At 39.0% G+C, this 19,667-nt stretch overlaps 1 protein-coding gene across 6 annotated transcripts in view; it reads right to left on the reverse strand.

Moving 5' to 3' along the window:
• Positions 1–19,667, reverse strand: part of col18a1a (collagen type XVIII alpha 1 chain a) — an 81,708-nt gene that overhangs the window by 20,670 nt on the left and 41,371 nt on the right. For all 6 annotated transcript variants that reach the window (XM_026910830.3, XM_026910811.3, XM_053233946.1 and 3 more), the window contains 7 exons: positions 9,873–10,408; positions 7,243–7,326; positions 6,092–6,142; positions 3,196–3,277; positions 1,485–1,624; positions 1,254–1,280; positions 238–435 (listed from right to left, as the gene is read on the reverse strand). In XM_026910830.3, coding sequence (XP_026766631.3) covers positions 238–435; positions 1,254–1,280; positions 1,485–1,624; positions 3,196–3,277; positions 6,092–6,142; positions 7,243–7,326; positions 9,873–10,408 — 1,118 coding nt within the window. The remainder of the gene's footprint in view (positions 1–237; positions 436–1,253; positions 1,281–1,484; positions 1,625–3,195; positions 3,278–6,091; positions 6,143–7,242; positions 7,327–9,872; positions 10,409–19,667) is intronic.

Genomic DNA, 19,667 nt, shown 5'->3' on the forward strand with positions numbered 1-19,667 from the left:
TATAACTGTCTCATGGATCTCTACTAAACCATGTAAATAGCAGTGCATATGTATATTTATAAAGTTCTGCATTTATCAATGAGCAATAAAAATTGTGTTTACATTGTTTTACTACATTGTATTGTATGTTTTGTTCTTCAGAAGTCCCTTCTGCTTATTCTCCACTGTATGAATACTACTAAAGAGTGAAGAATTGTTTAGAAAAGAAGTGTCTATGCATGTTATAGAGTTGCTCACAGGTTCTCCTTCAGGCCCTGCTGGCCCTGGAGGTCCTGCAGGTCCTGGAGGTCCCCTCGGTCCTGCTATACGTTGCACTACTGAGCCGTCTCCCCTCTCCACTACGTCAGCACTGGGCCCGGGAGGACCAGGGGGACCTTGAGGACCAGGAGGTCCTTGGTCACCTTTTGGTCCAGGATAGCCAAATCCTGCAGCACCCTGAGAAAATGAGAACCATGAGAATCAGGAAGTGCATGTGACAAAAATCACATTCTTAAAAGAGCTAATAACTTTTGCACATGTTGGAAGTCATAGTCATGTTTAAGTCACTTCAGAATTAAAGGAGCAGTTTGTAATATTTTGAGCCCTCTGCTGGCTGCGAGAGCAAAATTGCAGTCGCAATGAAAACAACAACAAGTGTCTTCTAGCCTAGCCTTTCTGTTGAAACTACATTTGCTGTGTGAGATCATTTCTAGGAATAGGGGCAGAGCTGGTGGAGTCTTTTCTGGCTGCGGGTGGAGTCTAAATGAAGAAAATTTGCTATAAAGATCCAATGCTATGCAATATATAAGCAATAAAACACTACAGTTACAGTTTTGCCACTGACTGTTACAAAGCACTGGAGAATCTTTCCAAAAATGCTAAATAAACGTCTCCATACAGAAAATCTGCCATCCAGGTACCTGTGTAAGTTGTTACTATAGAAAAGATAACCTACTAGAACACATTCATTAGTATAAACCTGTGATTTGCCATGTAGCCAGAACAAATGTCAGAGCTACTGGTATAGAAAGTTAATCAACACCTTCTGACAAATCAAAAATTCAATTTATGCTAGGACTCAATGATTACTACAGTCTGAAGCATTACAAACTGCACATGTAATGGTGGAATTTTTAACAGGAAAACATTGAGGAAAATTCACAATGGAATAAAAGACAAGATATCAGTTTTACTAAAATATATACAAAAAAGATCGAGCCAGTTTATCAACGTAGTAATATTCACAGTGGGTTTTGGTAACTGTCATAGCATACCTTCATTCCTTTTTCTCCTAGGCTACCCTGAAAAAGTACACATAAAAGACAAATGTTGATATTACAACACAAACCTTCTGACATCTATATGGGTGAAATGACCAGTACAGAGGCTTCTTTATCTCATGGTTTTGTCTAACATACATTTCATATACCTCAAATATTTATACAGCCTGTATACAGTGTTTAACAGATTACAAATATATGTTTTAAAGATAACATTTAGCGTACTTTCTCTCCTTTAGCACCGCCTCCAGATCCGGTCATGGACCCTGCATCTCCCTTGGGCCCCTCAGGACCACGGTCTCCTTTGGGTCCTCTCTCTCCTTTCTCACCTTTTTCTCCCCGAGCTTCACCTATGCCTGTTAGCACTGGACACAATGTGGATGTTTCAATGTGAGGGGCATCAATGCCACTTCAATCAATGTCAATCAAAGCTTGCAGCTTTTCAACTTAACAACAAAAAATAATTTTTTTAATCTTAACTAAACACACAGCTTCCCCATTCAGCCCTGACATCAACATATTTCTTAAGGAATATCTTCCATCATACTTTCCATTTATGGCTGCTAAAAAACATAAAAAGCATCAGGAAAAAGAAAAAGCATTATTTTTCGAAGTATTGCTGAAGTATTCCTTTAAGAAATATTCCCACATCTCACCAAGCTGCAGCATCAGCACTCCTGTACAGTGACATGAAATAGTGTAGCAATGCCGCATTTCATGCAATACACAAAAGTCACTGGTGGTACCCGCTCTGGCACTGGTGCAACTAGCACTTCTGAAGCTTCAAGCTTTATCTCAGCACTTCATGCATAGCATCATTGGGAAAGTCTATTGGAGAGCACAGAGCAGCAGCAGGCCTACGTTCATGCTCTGTGACCCACCTTGGGAGCTGGAAGTCCCAGGCCTGAGCTCCACAGAGTTGCCTCTCTCAGCACCGGAGCCAGAAACTCCTCTGCCACCAGTACTCACAGTATATGTATGTCGGGAGCTATCAGACAACCCTGTTACTCTCCTAGAGCTTGAAATTCGCCCTGAATCAGCAGTTCGGTCTGAGGTTCGCCTGCTATCTTGGATCAAAATTGAAGTTCGTGTGCCATCGGCTGAGACAGATGTACGCCGGGAATCATCATGTATATCAGATGTTGGCTCAGAATTGTCAAATGAGCCAAATGATCGGTGTGAATTGTCAGAAGTGCCAGAAGAAGCATCATTTGAGCCAGATGATCGTCCAGAATTACCGTGTGAGCCAGACGTTCGACGAGAATCAGCATATGAGCCAGAAATTCGTCCATAGCCATCAACTGAGCCTGATGTTCATTAAAAATGATTAACTAAACCCATTGTGGAAAAAGAAACTTGAAATGTAGACACTTTAGTTATTCCAAAATCATTCAGCATCTTTCTCACACTACCATTACTTTATTAATATTCTATCAGTAAAGATATCCATCCATTTTATTTTTTATAACTAGCATCTTAATGATGATTGTAACACTAGGGTTTTTTTTTAAATAAATCATATGTGACATCAATAATTTAATGTGAAATCTGTTGTCGCTTAGTCACACTGACAGCTGTAAGTGATATCATGGCCACTAGAGGGCGTGACATACAACAAGATGGTCTCCACTTGAAATTTGGGCTCATCACAATAGAAAAGACACTGGATAGTTCTTTTCCCTTTCAAACTTGGAATTAGACTGCAATTTTGACAAGTAATATCTAAGCAGAAGATAAACATCGGAGACTATTGTAACCACTGTGCTAAAACCGCAATCATAATTAAAAATATTTCCCAGTATAATCCAGTTTAACTCTCAGAAGTAACATCAACTGTAAAACAATCTAAACCAAATGCATTAAAAAAACTTTACATTGCTGTCATTTTTTTTTAAACAGCAGTCTAGACTGAGGTTTAGGTCATAAACACACTCACCTTTGGGCACATCCTTGCTCACTGTTACCACAGTAGGGTTTACTGGCGGTTGCTGTAAGGGGCTGGAAGGTTGACTTGTGGTCTACAGGGGAATATACAGAGGGAAGGTGAGATCTATACAGTATACAACATAAACTACATACTATAGCACTGCACAAAGCCAAAGGTTGCTGGTATTTTTTAAGCAGATGTAGTAGTTTTTGTTAGGTAATGACATACCATACAGCTTTTGGAGTATAACTGATCATTATTCATTGCAGATGCCATGTTATGGTTTGTGGGTTTCAACATTATGGCTGCTTAGGATTGATTCTAACCATAAGAGAAAAGTAACTCAGCATCCCATGGGCTCTGGAGTGTTTTTTTTTTTTTTTCCCCCATGTTCCATGTTCTATGTTTCGTGAGTCAGAAATAAAGGAATTTATCAAAACAGTGCTGTCACGTATGTAAGGAATAAAACGCAAACAAACATGAACAAACAAAAGTTTACTTCAAGAGAGAGACTGCTGAGGTTATAACTGTTTATAATGTAATGTAAGGGAATGTAATACAGGAAATGACTTGTTTTCATGGATATTTCACAACAATAAATGTAACTATAAATGAATAAAAAGTGTGCTGTGATATTATTAACAAGTTCATGTGGTATAAGAAGAATAAAAAAGACAAGTACACTATAGCACATGCTGTTTTTATCCTCTCTCTTGAAGTTAATAAGACAAAACAGCTTTTCATGTTACTAAGAAGCCAGAAAGCACAAAATCCTCTGTCCTGAAGACTTGTCTGTGGTGGAAAACTTATCATGCATTACAGAGCACTGGTACCAAAGACTCCTCCATGGATCAACATGGATCCATGGATCCAATACAATTATATATAATTCTTTGTTTAAAAAAAAAAAACAAAAAAAAACTTTATAATCAGTTTATTATTAGCCTTAGAGTGTCGAGCGTCCACCATTCATGTCCCTGTGAATGAGCTTCAGACCAATCAGAACCAGATCCAACATCCCGGGTTGCAGAATATAAATTAAATATATAATTTAGTTACCTTTATACGGCTTATGGTTATTCACGATTTCTTGTTTCCTGAAGTATCCTACTGTCTAAGTCATGTTTCCCTGAAGATTCTTTATCTCACATATACAGTGACAGCATGTACTTATTTTAAGTCTGACACTCTCACAGCATAGTCCAAGAAACTGAAATGAGAGTCAGCTCCCACTGGGGCACAGAAATAGGACAAGAATGGCGTTTAGGGTATACTGACAGTGTGTATTTTAGCCTGAAGAGAGTGATCAGGATGAGAATTGGGGCCCAGGGCCTCACACTTTTTATCTGTCAGCAGATAGACGTATGTGGAGGAAAAGAAGCTGCTGAACATCTGCTATCACAGCTACTGGTCTATGTGTGGGAGAGTCCTCCTTACTGCTACAAGGCAGAGATGACATCTGACACAACTCCACTCCCAAAATCGCTAACTCGCGCTGAGCACATGACAGTAAGGGAGGATAGGTGTTGCCAAGTAAAGCCTGCTTCAGGGGGAAAAAAATCACTCTCCTTTGTTGGTACACATTCCTCTTATTGTTGCACAAGACTGGAATTTTGCTCATCCTTAGAAGCTCAGTGGTACTGTAATAAGGCAGGACCTCCATTCCACGCATCCATTCGTCCCTGAGGGAACTGGGGAGTCACTGACCTTTCACTGGACTGCTTATTAACTTTACGCAAACTGAAAAAAAGCACAACCTGTGACCGGCATGACCTGCACGCCAATAAACCATAATGCACTTGTGATTCTGCAAATCATATTTCAAGCTCACGGCGCTAACTTAATGAGAACAAACTCGTGTTCGCACAAGAGTCACAAGATGAAGCCTTTTATTAGCAGAAAAAAAAATCCTACAAGATATGATTAGATGAAGCAGCTCGCAGATGGTAGACTCATGCTGAAGTAGCTACAAGAGTTCACGCTTTGGGAGTTTTTACCCCAGAAATGCTTCACACCATGAGACATCGTCACGCCAACATACATCTTAATCCACTGTGAAACAAACAGGGAAAATGCCCCCGAGGGAACAGACCATCAATCAGGAACAAATTCCACTGCAACACAATGGAAAATTTGCTTTGCGGCACCTTCTTGCTTTTCTTCAGGAGCTTGTTTAAACCCGTTGCATGCTGTAGGAGGATTGGAAAAGAATGAAGCTGCTGACTCTGTGTTTCCTAACAGCTGTTGAGAACATTTAAGGCTGATTTTATAGTCCTAATAAATACCTGTCAATGAAAGAAAAGGCCGCCGTGATGCGGCACAAGCTTCAAAACAGGAGTTTGATACTCCAAGACTTGTTTAATTCAGGAGGAGCACAGAAGCCAAAACATCCCCCTCTCAGAGCATAATGTTCCTTTACACTGATGGAAAAAACAGTGTATTAAGTAAAAACGCACACAGAAGCTGAGGGAAGAGACCAGTGCCTTCAGTCCAGTGGAGCCACCTGGTTTTCCCTTCCTTTGTAATTGGGGCCAGCATGCTCAGGCAGAAGCACTAACTATCAGACTGAAGGTTAATTTTTAACCTTAATATGGTCCAGTGTATGCGGAACAGGAAGGCACAGGATGTTTTTTGTGTCAGACTTGGACCCAGATGTCAGTGTTTGACTGGATTCCCTCCAGAAGATAAGAGTTTGTAAAACCGCAGTCTGGCCAAAACTCACATGGCACACACATCTAGAAACAGACTGAAACCGTACCACACTGCTATTTGACCAAGTTTTGAGTGTGGAAGATTACATGTAGGTTGATTGTGAAAGTTTGAGGTCCCATTGTTCATGGTTACAAATATAAAGATAGCATAAACAATGCTTTAAGGAAAGTTAAACAATAAAAGAAGATAATACCGAGACTGTGTACTTGTTTTCGTAATCACCGCTTCCATAATCACCCGAGGCCTGAGAGAGAGAGAGAGAGAGAGAGAGAGAGAGAGAATTATTTCATCTCCTTAACTTCATTTTATCAGTATGATCTTATTACCTTGATGTTATCTCAAAAGCCAGAGGTTCTGCACAATTCTGCAGGCTAAAGGATCTTTTTCACTGGGCTTTAAAACTTGACTGTATGGAAACGGGACTGCAGGCAAAGCATTCTCTCTGAAATATATGAGAGGATTCCGTGCACTACCAGCCACAGGGCTGGTATCTATCAGTGCACAAGCATTTACAGTGTAGACCCTGGTTAATGTAAACCCCAAAACATGTATAAAATACTTCAGAACTACATACCATCTATATTTCTTTTTTTTGCCACTGCTGGAAGAAAGTAAATGAATGTAAACATTGCACAGCAATCAAAATTCACTCTTTTTTGAGTTTCTGAATGTGCCCCCTTTGGGTCCTATGGTAAGTTTTAAATCCAGACAGAACACAGTAAAAATATGAAAAGTCCTGCATCACTTGTTTTATTAAACTTTTTATTGAATATATAAACCTAATTATGACAGTAAAGGATGTCTCCGCCATTGCCTAAAGCTGTGCTGTCTGGTCACATTCTTTTCTAAAGTTTTACCCTGAATAAATATACATTTTCATAGAAGAATTTCTATAGTTACATAATCTATGTCTATTATGTTACTTCATATATGGGGAAGTGGCAGTTTAGCAGTTATGGCTTTGAACTAGTGATTGAAGAGTTTAAACACAAGAACAGAAAGCTTGGACTGTATCCTCTTTTATTTGTAATTTTTTATTTTACTGATTAAAACAAAGTTGTGGTTGAAATTGGTTTTACAGCTGTCTTCACAATTATATATATTTTCTAAGATATTCCTGAGACAGAAATTGAGTTAGAACAGTTTGTTCAAGATCTGACGTATTGGGCTGCTTTCCCAAACACACATTAAGTCTAGCTGTTGTCCAGAAAACCCCCTACGAATTCCACTAAGTACATAATTTATTCCAAGGCAAGGTGTAATCTAAATCAGATCATCCCATGAAGTGAGTCAGGATGTGACTATGGTCCTTCTGGCTCATGGAAGCAGCTTTCTGGGACTTACTCCATCGGAATCATCCTCTTCTTCCTCACAATACCGTTCAGCTGCACGAGGGTCTCCAACCACCTTCAGATCTCCAATAATACCCTGAAAGACAGACATTCACATAAATGAGCAAGTCTGTGTATTAGTGCAACTCGCATTCTGTGTCAGATTCCCCCTGGTTTTCTCACATAATCAAACAATTGGTATGATGTCGCTGACTTCGAAAGAAGAGTGCCTGTTCATCCGTGTGCTTTATGACCATAACTGTAACTGGTACCATGAATATAATGTTATTCAGGCTACCAACTACTAAGCAACATAAGCACAAAACACACATTAAGAGCTTTTCCAAATTACATTAACTGAAATTCATCTTCACAAGTATCCAAATTTCTCTCTCACTCAATGACCAGGGTTGAGGTCAAAGGTTTACCGCAAGAATGTAGTCAAAGGGGCTTTATGACACCTTAACTGAACTTTTGTGGTGCACCGTGACCTTTACTGAAAATCCCACACATCCGCAGTCCTAGCCCGGCTTAGTCAAAGCACAGATCTGCCGATTAGTACACAGCCCTAATGAGAGCAAAAAGATGGTAATCATATCTAGCCTAATGAAGCTTGTAATTATAATGGCTGACTCATTACAAAGACATTGCTGATGTCACTCTGAAAGGCCTCCCTAGACCACATAAAACACAGTGAGATCAGAGGGGTTGTGTTGAGGCGCATCCCACCCATCTGCTGCTGAATGCCTATTGTGAACTCTTAGTCCAGCACTGAAAGTGGAGCATTCCTGCTGGCCCGGGCGCCTCACTATGGTTATGGGCAGACAGCAGGACAGTGCTGCCATGGATAATAGGTAGGAGGGAGATAACCTCAGTGTGGTCCCACTCCCTTGTAGAAGATCAAGATGCATTTTCAGAACCACTTAAATATTTGGAATACCTATGTAGCACACAGATATAAGGCTACACAATAAATCCATTTACAATGGCTATTACAGTGACAGTTATGTTAGCCCACTACATGATGTGTTCAGTGAAATGGAAATGGGACAGTTCAAACCTAAATAAGTGGATGATTCCATGATTACAGTGCCATTTAGCTTGTAAGTCTTAAAAATAATTTGTATTATTTTATTTACATTTAGATATTATTTATCAAAAGATGTGTTATCCAGTATTAATCAACAATATATCATGTTTACGAGGTTTCTTTGCTGACAATGGCTGCATGTCACTCTAAAATGCATAACATGGATAAAAGTAACTAGATTAAGATTTTCAGCATAGAATTAACAAATATACAAAATGTGGTTAACTAGTATCTATGCTAATGACATGAGGACATGTCTAGTGATTTATTTAAAATATATTTTAAATTAATAATTTATTTTCAAGCTACGATTTCGGTACCAGGATTGTACGTTCAAAATGACCTCATGAGTCAATGTCACATTACCACTGAAAATAATTTTCTTCTTCCCATGATCTTCAGTAAATTCATTCATACAACTTCCTGTTGAACATGTGATTTGTGGAATATTCTAAATAGTGTGTTCAAGTCTTTTGTGCACCTCACTAATGGAATTACCCATGTAGTAATTAGCTAGGGTAACCCACAGAGAAAAAAATGCTACTTGCACACACTTACAGATTAGATTTGGCTAAAAGTCTGCAGTTCTCATCAAGTGATCAGGAAGGGTTAGTCAGACCATGATCAAAACCACAAAGGGCCATTTGGAGGCTGACTCTACTATATCTGCATTTCCTTGTTCTGGAGTGGAGTGTTTGACTTGAAACAAAGCCCACAGTGTACTGGCTTATAACCACATAGAAGAGTATGTCTGAGGAGAATCACCAAGAGAAGCTGTGGCATTTATACACTGATTAAGAGAGTTAGCCTTTAAATTAGGTTCATATGAGCATTCTCTAGCACTACCAGACAACATTTTTAACATGTTTAAGATATAATTTTCAGGCCTAGGATAAGATAAGGAAGGAGAAGGTTGCTGCTCTAAATTTTTTTCTCCCATTTCCTTCCAATTTCCATTTCCCATCCACTAGCTAGCACTAATGTTACGTGACAGTTACCAACCAGGGAGGCTCAAGGCTAGAATTTGCTTCATCCAAGACATGTGAATACAGCCACTGCATCTTTTCTAACTGCTGCTCACACTACATCACAGTACAACTGAGCAAACTCCAGGGAAAGTGCTAACTGCCTTCTTCCACATTTATGACCTCCCAAACAGCCGTGATTGGCTAGTTTCACTGTGATTGACAGAGGAGAGGGTAATGACATCCCTCCCACCCAGAGAACACAGCCAATTTTGCTCTCTTGGACTCCCAATCAAAGATGGCTTAGGCATTATCAGGATTTTAACTTTTCTGTTGCACCACTTGGGATCCCCTGGATCCCCTTTCAATAGACCACAGGTTTTAGGGGTAAATTCAGGATTTACAAAATTACATTAACTACTCAATCAAATCAAACTAGTACAATGGCAGGCATAATGGCTTCTGCTAATTTTGCATGCCTCATGCTTGAGCAAGTGATCTGTTTTTGTAAAACACAATACTGTTACTCTTGACTGTTTTCCAGGCTATCTCTGACTCATGCTTAAACTGGCAGCAGGGCAAACATACCACAAACTTATCGTCATCAGCTCCTCCAGCTTGACCCACAAAGATCCCGGCTCCTGGTTCCAACTCCATTTCATCTGGAGAACGCTCAAAGCGGAGCACCTGGGGCTCCGAGTCACAACTGGGGTACAGGGTGACTTGATCGTCCAACACGCTGATGGAGAAACGAGTCCAGTAGTTGACAAGGGAGGGAACAGTGAAGCTTGCAGCCTCATAGGATGCCTGGGAGTCTGGCTCAGTGTAGAACAGGACAATATTCTGCTTTCTGTCCTTCACGGCTGTAAGCTTCACTCCGACGTACATGATTTTCTGGTTGGTGTCGGTTATTGAGAAGATGACTCCAGCTTTGGTAGAAGTGGGCTTCAGGTTGAACAGGAGGGAGAAGTCACGGTAAAAAGATGTGGGCAGGTGCACCCGGGCCAGCTGACCAGTCTTGGAGCTCTGATCGAGCACAAAGCCAGGGTCTGGTTCATAACTCTTGGTGACGCCTTCAGGAAGAGGGTAACCAATCAGCTGTGAGAGCGAAACACCTCTCTCTGCTGTAAAAGAAAAGAAGAGGAATAGAGATTAATTAAACATGATAGACAACATATAAAAGAAAACGTGGAAATAAGTGAGGTTTACATTTGGGTTGTAGGGAAGGACCTGGTTAGAAAAGTGTGTTGTTAGACTGCTGGATCACACCTTAAAGGAATGCACTCAAAAGTGCTAACATTCCTAACAGTGAATGAAAGTATGTAAGGACTAGTTTGCATGGCTACATTTACCATAATCCCAGCACAGCTTTCATTCAACATTAGCAATTAGCATTTTTGTTCCTTTAAGATGGAGTTTTTAGGGTTCATTTGGGATTAAGCAGACTTCACATGGAAAAGTACTCAGAACGCCCAACCCCACCCCTTCCCCTCCCAAACACTGCCTATATAGTGGTATATTGCTTTATTTTTATTTTTATTACCATGCAATTCAATACACAGAAGCAAAATAATAAAATAACACTTGCATTCAATCTATATTTTATTCTGAAAGTCCTACACTGTATGTATGAGTCCTATACCATATATATGAGAGAAATGTGTTGGAACCTTTAGGGGGAAAAAACTCCATGCCTTAATAGGAAATAACATTTACCCCAGATGTCAGAAAATTCTCGTCTTTCATTGGGGCAATGACATTCAACTTGTATTTCTCCTTAGAGGATCAGTGGGTCACCTCAAGAGAGTTGTAAAATAAAATAAAATAAAACAAACCTGCCCACACAGTCTTCTCTAAAATAGCAAAACCAACCCTGTTGGAAAAAAAAGCTAAGCATAAGCATCATTTGTGATAGGGACTGCTCCACAAATTCAATGCTTGTGCAAAAAAGGAAAGGAGCAGGAAGGATTCTGTTGTAAAGAGCCATCGTTTGTTGTTTCACCACAAATGTTCTAACATTTTAAGACATCAATGCCATGGCTAATTAGACTTTGTTCATATAATCAGAATAATTAGCCTTAATTTGTTTATTTCACCACCAATTTCAATAGTCAAAGGACTGTTCGTAGGCTCAGCTCAAACTAAATTACAAAACAACACATCCAATGCCTGTTAGTGTATCTAATTTAGATAAGCAGAGGAGTGCCCCAGTGTTATGCTATTTACAAGCTATTTTTTTATGAAAAATGTCCTATTTAGCTGTAAATCAGTGTGGAGAGAGAGTCTGCCGAAAGACAATTATGTAACGACCCAACTTTATTAGTTTAGCTGGCTTCTAAGAAAATAAGTGCAGATGAGGTACACAGACACTTGACGCCATGCAGCATAACATGCTAAAATGTAGTGATAAAGCTCTACAAAGTCTGCACAGATGAAACCCTTCACATTCTCTTCCACACTTATCAGCCTTGTCACATGTCACATGGCATTAGCTGGCATCTGGAAATAAGATGTCAGTTAGCCCACTATCACTTTACGTGCACATCTGGAACTGGAAGCCACATGTTAATGTGATAATGTATATCTTTCTTTCACTGATAATATATATCTTTCTTTCAGAACACAGTGCTATGTTGCACCTTCTATGGAACTTAGGAGCCAGGGCCAGATTAACAAATGAGATGGTTAAAACAGTCAGTCTGCCTAAAGAGGTTTAATCCTACATAAGTAAGCAAGATTTTCTTACACAATAAATGTCACTCTTTGATCAAGCTGTTGGATAGCTCAGTGCCACAGCAAAATGGACATGGACAAGCCTAATCAATTTAGTGTATAATCAGATAGCGGCTGTCAGAACGTCTGCGATGCTCCTGCACCATCACATCATCAAGACAGAGAAGAGCACTTAAACACTCTGTACAGAAGACAGTGGGAAAAGTTTTAAAATGCTTACATAACCTGATAAAATACATTAATAACAAGAAATTTAGTCCAGAGAAGAGAAGTGACTGAATAACTAGAAGAACTCAGCGATTATTATTATAACTAGAAATAAATCAGCGATTATTTCCACACCAATCTTGGCATGAACAAAGATCAGACAAGTGAAGAGATGATGATGAGCCTTGCGTTTAAATGCCTCGAGTAACTTTACCTCAGGTGATGAGATTAGAGACTGATGTGAATGGTGCTGATAATCAAAGTAAGCACTACTTAGCTTAAATTACAATTCTTACAAATTTGGCAGTAATGTTATTTTTCTGCAATTAGATGTACAAATGCAGAGGTAGGTGGTGTGTCTTTCAGTGGAATTGGAATTAAATCTTTAAATGTGATTTTCTCCCTTTTCAGGGTAACCAGATTACAAAATGCTAGAACTTTATTTATATATAAAATATATAACTGCTTATACATAAGCATATGTAACAGAGCATTCTACAGGTTTTTAAGCACTTGGTCTCATTTATCATAATCATTTGGGATCCTGTAATTTCATCAAGAGGTGCAGATGGTTTAGTTTTGGTTTTGTCAAAACATTAAGTCAAAATATATGATCAAGAACCTGAGGCAATGCAATAGAGTTTAAAAATAAATAAATAGATAAATAAATAAATAAATAAAGACCTGCCAAAAGACCACTGTCACATCAACACAAGGGTCATAGCCTGCAAGAAGTGCAAAACATACATCATTCACAGCAGACATGCAGGATCTGAACCCCAGCTGAACATTTCGTTGTAAACTATGCAAGAAGAAAAGGACTAAAATAACCAAACCATAAAAGAAAGACCCTGACAGGACAATGCTAAACTCAGAATAGGGCGAACATCCTGCACATGTCCAGGTGCTGCTGTGTGAAGAGCCAAACTAGAAACTGAGCACTCTGAGGATTGATCCATATATAGAGTCTGCGCGAGACTGGAAGAACTGTCACTGACCAGCTAAGATTCCCAAGCACCTTAGGGAAACAAGAGTCCTTGACTGTTACATTTCTGTCAGCAGGCGATAAATTGTAACAGCAGAATCCAGATGGCTGCAGGAATTAAGTCACACTCAGAGACTCCCTCAGGGTGGGACAGGTCTGTTCTCTGAGAGGAGCACAAAGCCAGCTAATTCACCAGTCATTTCACTTTAAGATTTGACTATACCTTCAGTTATGTAATGGCCCCAGGGTCACCAGACAGCTAAGAAAGATCAAGCAAGAGCCATGAACAGGAATGTGGTGCTAATCTTAAAAACAGAGACATGCTTTTTCTGAAGCATGGCCATGGGGACTGCAATTGTTTTAATTGACTTACAGCAGTGGAACTCACAACCCATATTTATCCAAGTTATTATATTTATTATTGAGTTCTTCTAGTTATTAGTCAATCTCATTTGAATTGAATAGGTTTAATCCAAACCTTAAAAATGCACATCAAGTCTTATATGGTTTGTCAAGTCAAAGCTGTGTAAGAGATATTTGGAAAGGAAAGAAGAAGTAAGGCAATGACCTTAATCCAAATGAGCTGTTATGGTATAAGAAGGACGAAAAGATTCGAAAGAGGTGTCTAGCTAGTTCCAAAAACCTCTTGGGATGTCCTGCAACATTGTTAACAAAATACCACAAAAAGCCCATGAACAAGATGAACATGATGGCCCTTTTTTCCAGATGTGCACCAAACAACAGTAATAAATTTGCAAGGCAAAATTCTATTGAATAATTAGCAGCTACCCCATTTTCATTTCTCGTCACCAACCAAACAGACCACAGACACGCCTTCTTATGTTCTATAGGTTCACGAGAATGAGGGTAATGTCAGCACAAAGAAAAAATAACCAGTATCTGAAGCAAATGCCATCTTCCACATCCCACATCCTTTAGTGAGTTGGCTTTTTGATGGGACAAATTTTAATCGAGTTGGTTCTGACCACTACTTCAGCTGAAAAAAAAACAACTCAGAAATGAATATCTTTCAAATAGTATTCTCCTGTATCAATTATAGCAAATATTACAGCTAAAAGTCCCTCCTCTGGGACCATCTGGAAAAGAATGACTATATGAAAAAAAGTGTTTGTAGCAGTAACAGCTGTTAAATAAGGTTTTTAAAGAATATATAGTTTAATTCCATAGTAGTTTTTTAAATCTTTTTTTCCCTTCATTTTTTTGTAAAAGAAATGCTAGGTCTCCTTAAACGTTCGACATGAAAATTCTTATTTAGTTATTTTACCTAAGAATAAAAGCTGGGAGCACAGGAAAGCAATTCACATGAGCAACTTGATGTGGAAGTTTCTGACATTGGAGAAACACTCCAGGCAATTAGCAACCTTTCAGGTAATTATTCCCATTAACTGAAATTAAGTCTTCTTTGCTTAGTATACCGAACTGACTCATTGTCAGATATTAAGTGGATGAGTTTTGCATGTGTGCTGAGCTTTCAGAGGGTGTACCACTCTTTCTGCTCCTCAGCTGTATATCACTGTCACTTACTCAGAAAAAATGCAAAATGCACTGTAATTTAAGCTTGTTTGACTAATCTCAGGAGTCAAACCAGCACACTCTCACTCGAGAGAGACCCAAAGCGGTGATCCGTTAACCCTAAAGGTGCAGCAGGAATCAAGAGTTAAAAATTAGCAATTTAATTAGAATGTCTTCATGCACATGGGTTTTTTTCTTCGCACAAATTTCTGACAGTTAAATTAGTTACTGAAGGCAGTGAGGCACAGAAAAAGCAGACTTCTCAATGAATGCGCTTGCAGGCTTTACGCTTCTCAGCTTGCACTCAATCTCACTCTGTTTGCACTGACGAAACAAAAAGGCATGTCTTTTTGGTTTACAATCACTTTGTTGATGGGAGAAAAAGACTGAGTAAATATTCCCATTCAAATTAAGGTAGTAGAGCTGTAGCTGACAGAATGTGAATATATTCAAGTGCATTCTAAGCTCCAACTCCTTTAATAGTGGTCGCCAAGAGAAGAGAGTTTGACGGTTTTAGATTTTTTTTTTTTTTTTTTAAGAAAAGTTCCCCATCGCCAGGCAGTGAGCCATGCAGTCAAAACATCACATTAGAGGCTCTCAAGACCTTTATGACCTTTTCCCATGTTGCCAAAATCTGTGCCTCATTTGGGTTAATTTTGTAAACCAAATTTCACATGTAGACACAATACATGCCCAGATCACTACATCCTTATAAACCATTTAAACAATTAAAAAACACTAAATATTACATTGACAAAGTAGAGACCTTGAACAGAAGAAGATGAGCACACAGTTTTCTAACTATTCTTTGGTGACTTTTCACAGAAAATTGAATGTCGGAGAAAACAAAGGATGATTGTGCTTTTTGCAAAAGCCACACCAAAATGCTGGCATTAGAATCTGATTAGAGTCTTTTACTATGCATAAAATGATATTTCATTTACTTATATAAAGCTGGTTGTAAGGAAACTGTGATAAGAGCTGATCTATGACTGATTTTCTTATTGTTTGGCACAGTTTGAGGAAAAGAACGCTCCATCAACCAACCAATGTCTCACTGAAGAAGGCCACATAAGAACATCATTTCCTAAAATGCATCTATGAATATATAAACATATTGGCTTTCAAATATGTTCTTACAATGAGTTTAAAAAGCAGTAAATCTGCATACCTCTGGTACCCAGTTGCCACTCATTCATAGAAACCCCCACATCAGTCCCAATCACTGAATGAGTAATTAATGGAGAAAGTAGCTGGTTCTGCTTTTGGAGTTTACCCATAGAAATCAACAAATGAGCTCAAAGCCAAGATCAGAGATGTGCCTTTTTTGATCGCACACATTTTCCTAAACAAGACCTCAGCAATGCTTCAAAACATGAGGCTTGAGATCTATATTTATTGACTGCATGGTGTGCATGTGCTTTTTTTTAACCACTGATGAGACTCTAAATCTCTAAAGTTAATTCCTACAGGTGTCATGAGATCTTAAACAATTTATTAGAACATATTAAGTGTTAAAGTCTGGCTCTGGTCAATTTTGAAAGAAACTACACCCAATTACAGGTCCATTTCCTCTGGCAAAACATCTGGATAGTGAGTCAGCACTGAGACCTGTGGTCACCAAACACTGTCAAGTATCAGCAAACACATTCTGCCCACCAAGGAAGAGGACAGGAAAACACCAACAAACTAAAAAAGGAGAAAATGTTCCCAGACTTTGCTGAGAAAAAGGAAAGCCTCATCCTCCTTGAGTCCCTGAAGTGACTTACAATACAGAGAAACACAATCCATGTACTGTATATGATAAGCAGCTGAACATTCTTGACCAACAGCTGCTCTCTGGCAGCAATTTTCCGATTACCAGCTCAGAACCGTAATCACTCTGCCACCACTTCCCACGCATCAGCTGTGCTATACAATCAATTATCTACACATCATCTTGGCAGACACAGTTGAAAAGTTTGTCCCTTTCCCAGGTTCTCAGCCAGCAAATTAGGTTCAGTTCTGGTACCAAAAAGATGCTGGTGTGAAAATGAGAAATCAGTAACTTTAGAAGAAAAAAGAATTAATTGTTAATATGAACAAAGCTTCACTTAAGAAGGTACACATTGTAAAATATATCGCTAAAAACAATCACACCATGCTGTCTTGCACCTAATCACTGTCTATGGTGATATCTTTAAGATGTGCATGGATGATGAATGGGAAAGTATGTTCCCAGAAACAAAACGTAAGATCCCCCAAAGTTTGTAGTAATGGTGTAATGCAATGAAGCTATCTGTATCTGTAATTTGTTTTGTTTGCATTTTCGTTTAAATTTAATATGTACCCTAACACTATGCCCCCAGAAAAACTGGAAATCCTGCTCACGCAGCTATTATACCTGCCTGTGACATTTTCTAACACATTTATTTGGTTCTACTTCCCTAAATATAAACAAAATAGTAGCCTAATTTAAACCACAGCAACACTGACCATGCAGTTACTATGTAAATGCATCACACAGCACCACACATTCATGTTAATGTAACGTGGATACTTTATCCCACATGGTTCCTATATGACTGCTCACCCGTATAATAGTACAAACCTCCCACTCACGTGACTTCACCTGACCAGGCACACAGCTTTAGTCTCAACCAGGTGCCCTGTGAACCTTTCTAGCAAGCTTTCTTTGAAAAAAAAAAAAAAAAAAAAAAAAAAAACCCACAAAAACAAAAAAGCAGGAATAGTAAGCCTCCTCTTTGTATCTGTAGCTGTATCTGTTTAAAACACATCTGTTCAATCTGAATAATGTTTTCATATTTGATTACATCCTTAGTTGGTGGTGTTTTTATGCCATGTACTCCCACATCTCATGGCATGATGGTTAAGCTCACAAACTGACTAATGTGAGAAGCCATTCTTATAAAGGTTCAATAGACCAGCACCAGAACTGACGCCAGATCCTTGTGAGTGGAAAAGACGGTAAGAGTGATATGGGGACACAGTATATTCCAGTTAGACACCCTACTATAATAAAGATGTCAAAAGTGGGGCCTGGTCCAATTAGATTCAATCAGCAATATTCCCACTGTGATTCAATCATCCATGTTCCCAACACAGGATCACCTCAGTGAGAGAGAAGTCCACAATGTATGCATTGTAATTTGTTCATGCAGCACCAAAAAAGGCCTGTGTAAAACCTCTACCTCCTCTGAATTCCTGCTCCTTAAAAAAGAAACAGTGAGATTGATCACCTACAGAGCCATCTCTAGTGGCTGACAGGACGAAGCCTTAAACTGTTGATAAACTGGCATAAAGTAGCACTTCCCACACACCATGACGCAGTCAGTACAGATAGCAGGATGTGTCTGATATATTGACCATTGAGAGCCATGAAGTGTGAACAAGTAGACTCTTTATTAGGACTGTGTGTGAGCGTGGGACAGAGTGTGAGAGATGAGAAAGACTGAAGTATTCAATTGTGCTGGGAAATATGGGGCAAAAGGAGAAAGTTGGACATGGGTGGGGATATGAGAGGGCTGTGGCTGAGTAAAACTAACAAGGTAATGGACAGGAATAGTAATAAATCTTTACTCATACCAAGCCGGGCAGGTTGGACCATATTAGCTCTCCCATTCAAACCCACCCCACAAATTTCTCCTAAGGAGATTAATAAAAAATTGCAAAAATGAACAGTGCCCCATTTTTTTTTTACCATAGTTAACACAGTTCAATTTTTTTGCTAATAAATAATGTGCAGAATTCACTTCATTCTGTACTAGCACAATCTTGAAAATGAATAAATGAATGGAATTCCTTTCCATCATTGGGTGCTTTGCCATTGAATCCTAACCACACTTTTCTGCAGACCACCAAGAAGGTTTTCCAGAACCTGTTCAAGTGTTCAGCATGCTGTTTGCATTAAAAACTTCCCTAATACTGCGGTCTGAATCTTGCCATTGTCCCCTCTGCACTGAGACAGTTGCTGGTTTCACTCCTCCTGATTCTGAAAGAGTGATACCAGATGCTCAATCTAGGAGTGTAGAAACACTTCAAACACAGTTTTTCACATCGCTCTGTGGAACATCCACCTGTGATGTATTGTTCAAGAAACACAGATTTACAGCAATGGTGCTGTGAAGTTCTCTGAACAGGTCTCAGAATGCATTTCCTCTATCTCTGCTCTGAAGGACTTGCCCAGAGATGTCCATTAAAGGATATTATTGGTGCATGCACTCTTCAGGACAACGGCACTCTTTAAAAATAAGGAGTTGATGCTAAGAATGCATTTGCACACATCTGAAAGAATATGAACAATAAATACTGTTCTGTGAAAGCCAGATTTTTTTTGTATCAATTTTAGACATTTAATATCACCAGAAGCCATCATCAGAAAATCACCCAACAGTAAACTCTGCAGTCCTACTAAACCATAAACCCTAATTCAACATGCTTCCTGTACATCTGGCAAAAGACAGGCAGATTGTAATCACAAGACCCGTGACTGTGGGAGAAATTGAAAAAATGGCTGTGAAAAATTCAGCATGACCGTAATAATTGCAAACCAGTGACATCTAGCTGCTAAGAGCTTTAGGAAAAAGCTGGCGATACTAAGGAAGGATCATGTGAACATTTAAGGAAATTTTTCAGAATTGATTACAGACTAAGGTTTTGAACTAAATTGCTTCCCTTTAAAAACTTAAACTAGATTAACTCTTGTCTGGAAAGTACATAATGTCTATGCATAATGTTATGGAACACAATGTTCCAGTACAATGACTGACGATACTGTTTCACATGCCCTTTAGTCACACTCTTTTTTTCAGGAATGCATTCATAAATGTACCCCATGCCCCTGCTGGATAGACATTCCAGCATTTCAACGATTTAAACAGCCAATGACCACAAGAGACACATGTTACAGGGCATAAAATTTCCCA

The sequence above is a fragment of the Pangasianodon hypophthalmus genome, chromosome 5 (assembly GCF_027358585.1).
Source record: "Pangasianodon hypophthalmus isolate fPanHyp1 chromosome 5, fPanHyp1.pri, whole genome shotgun sequence".
NCBI lineage: Eukaryota > Metazoa > Chordata > Actinopteri > Siluriformes > Pangasiidae > Pangasianodon > Pangasianodon hypophthalmus.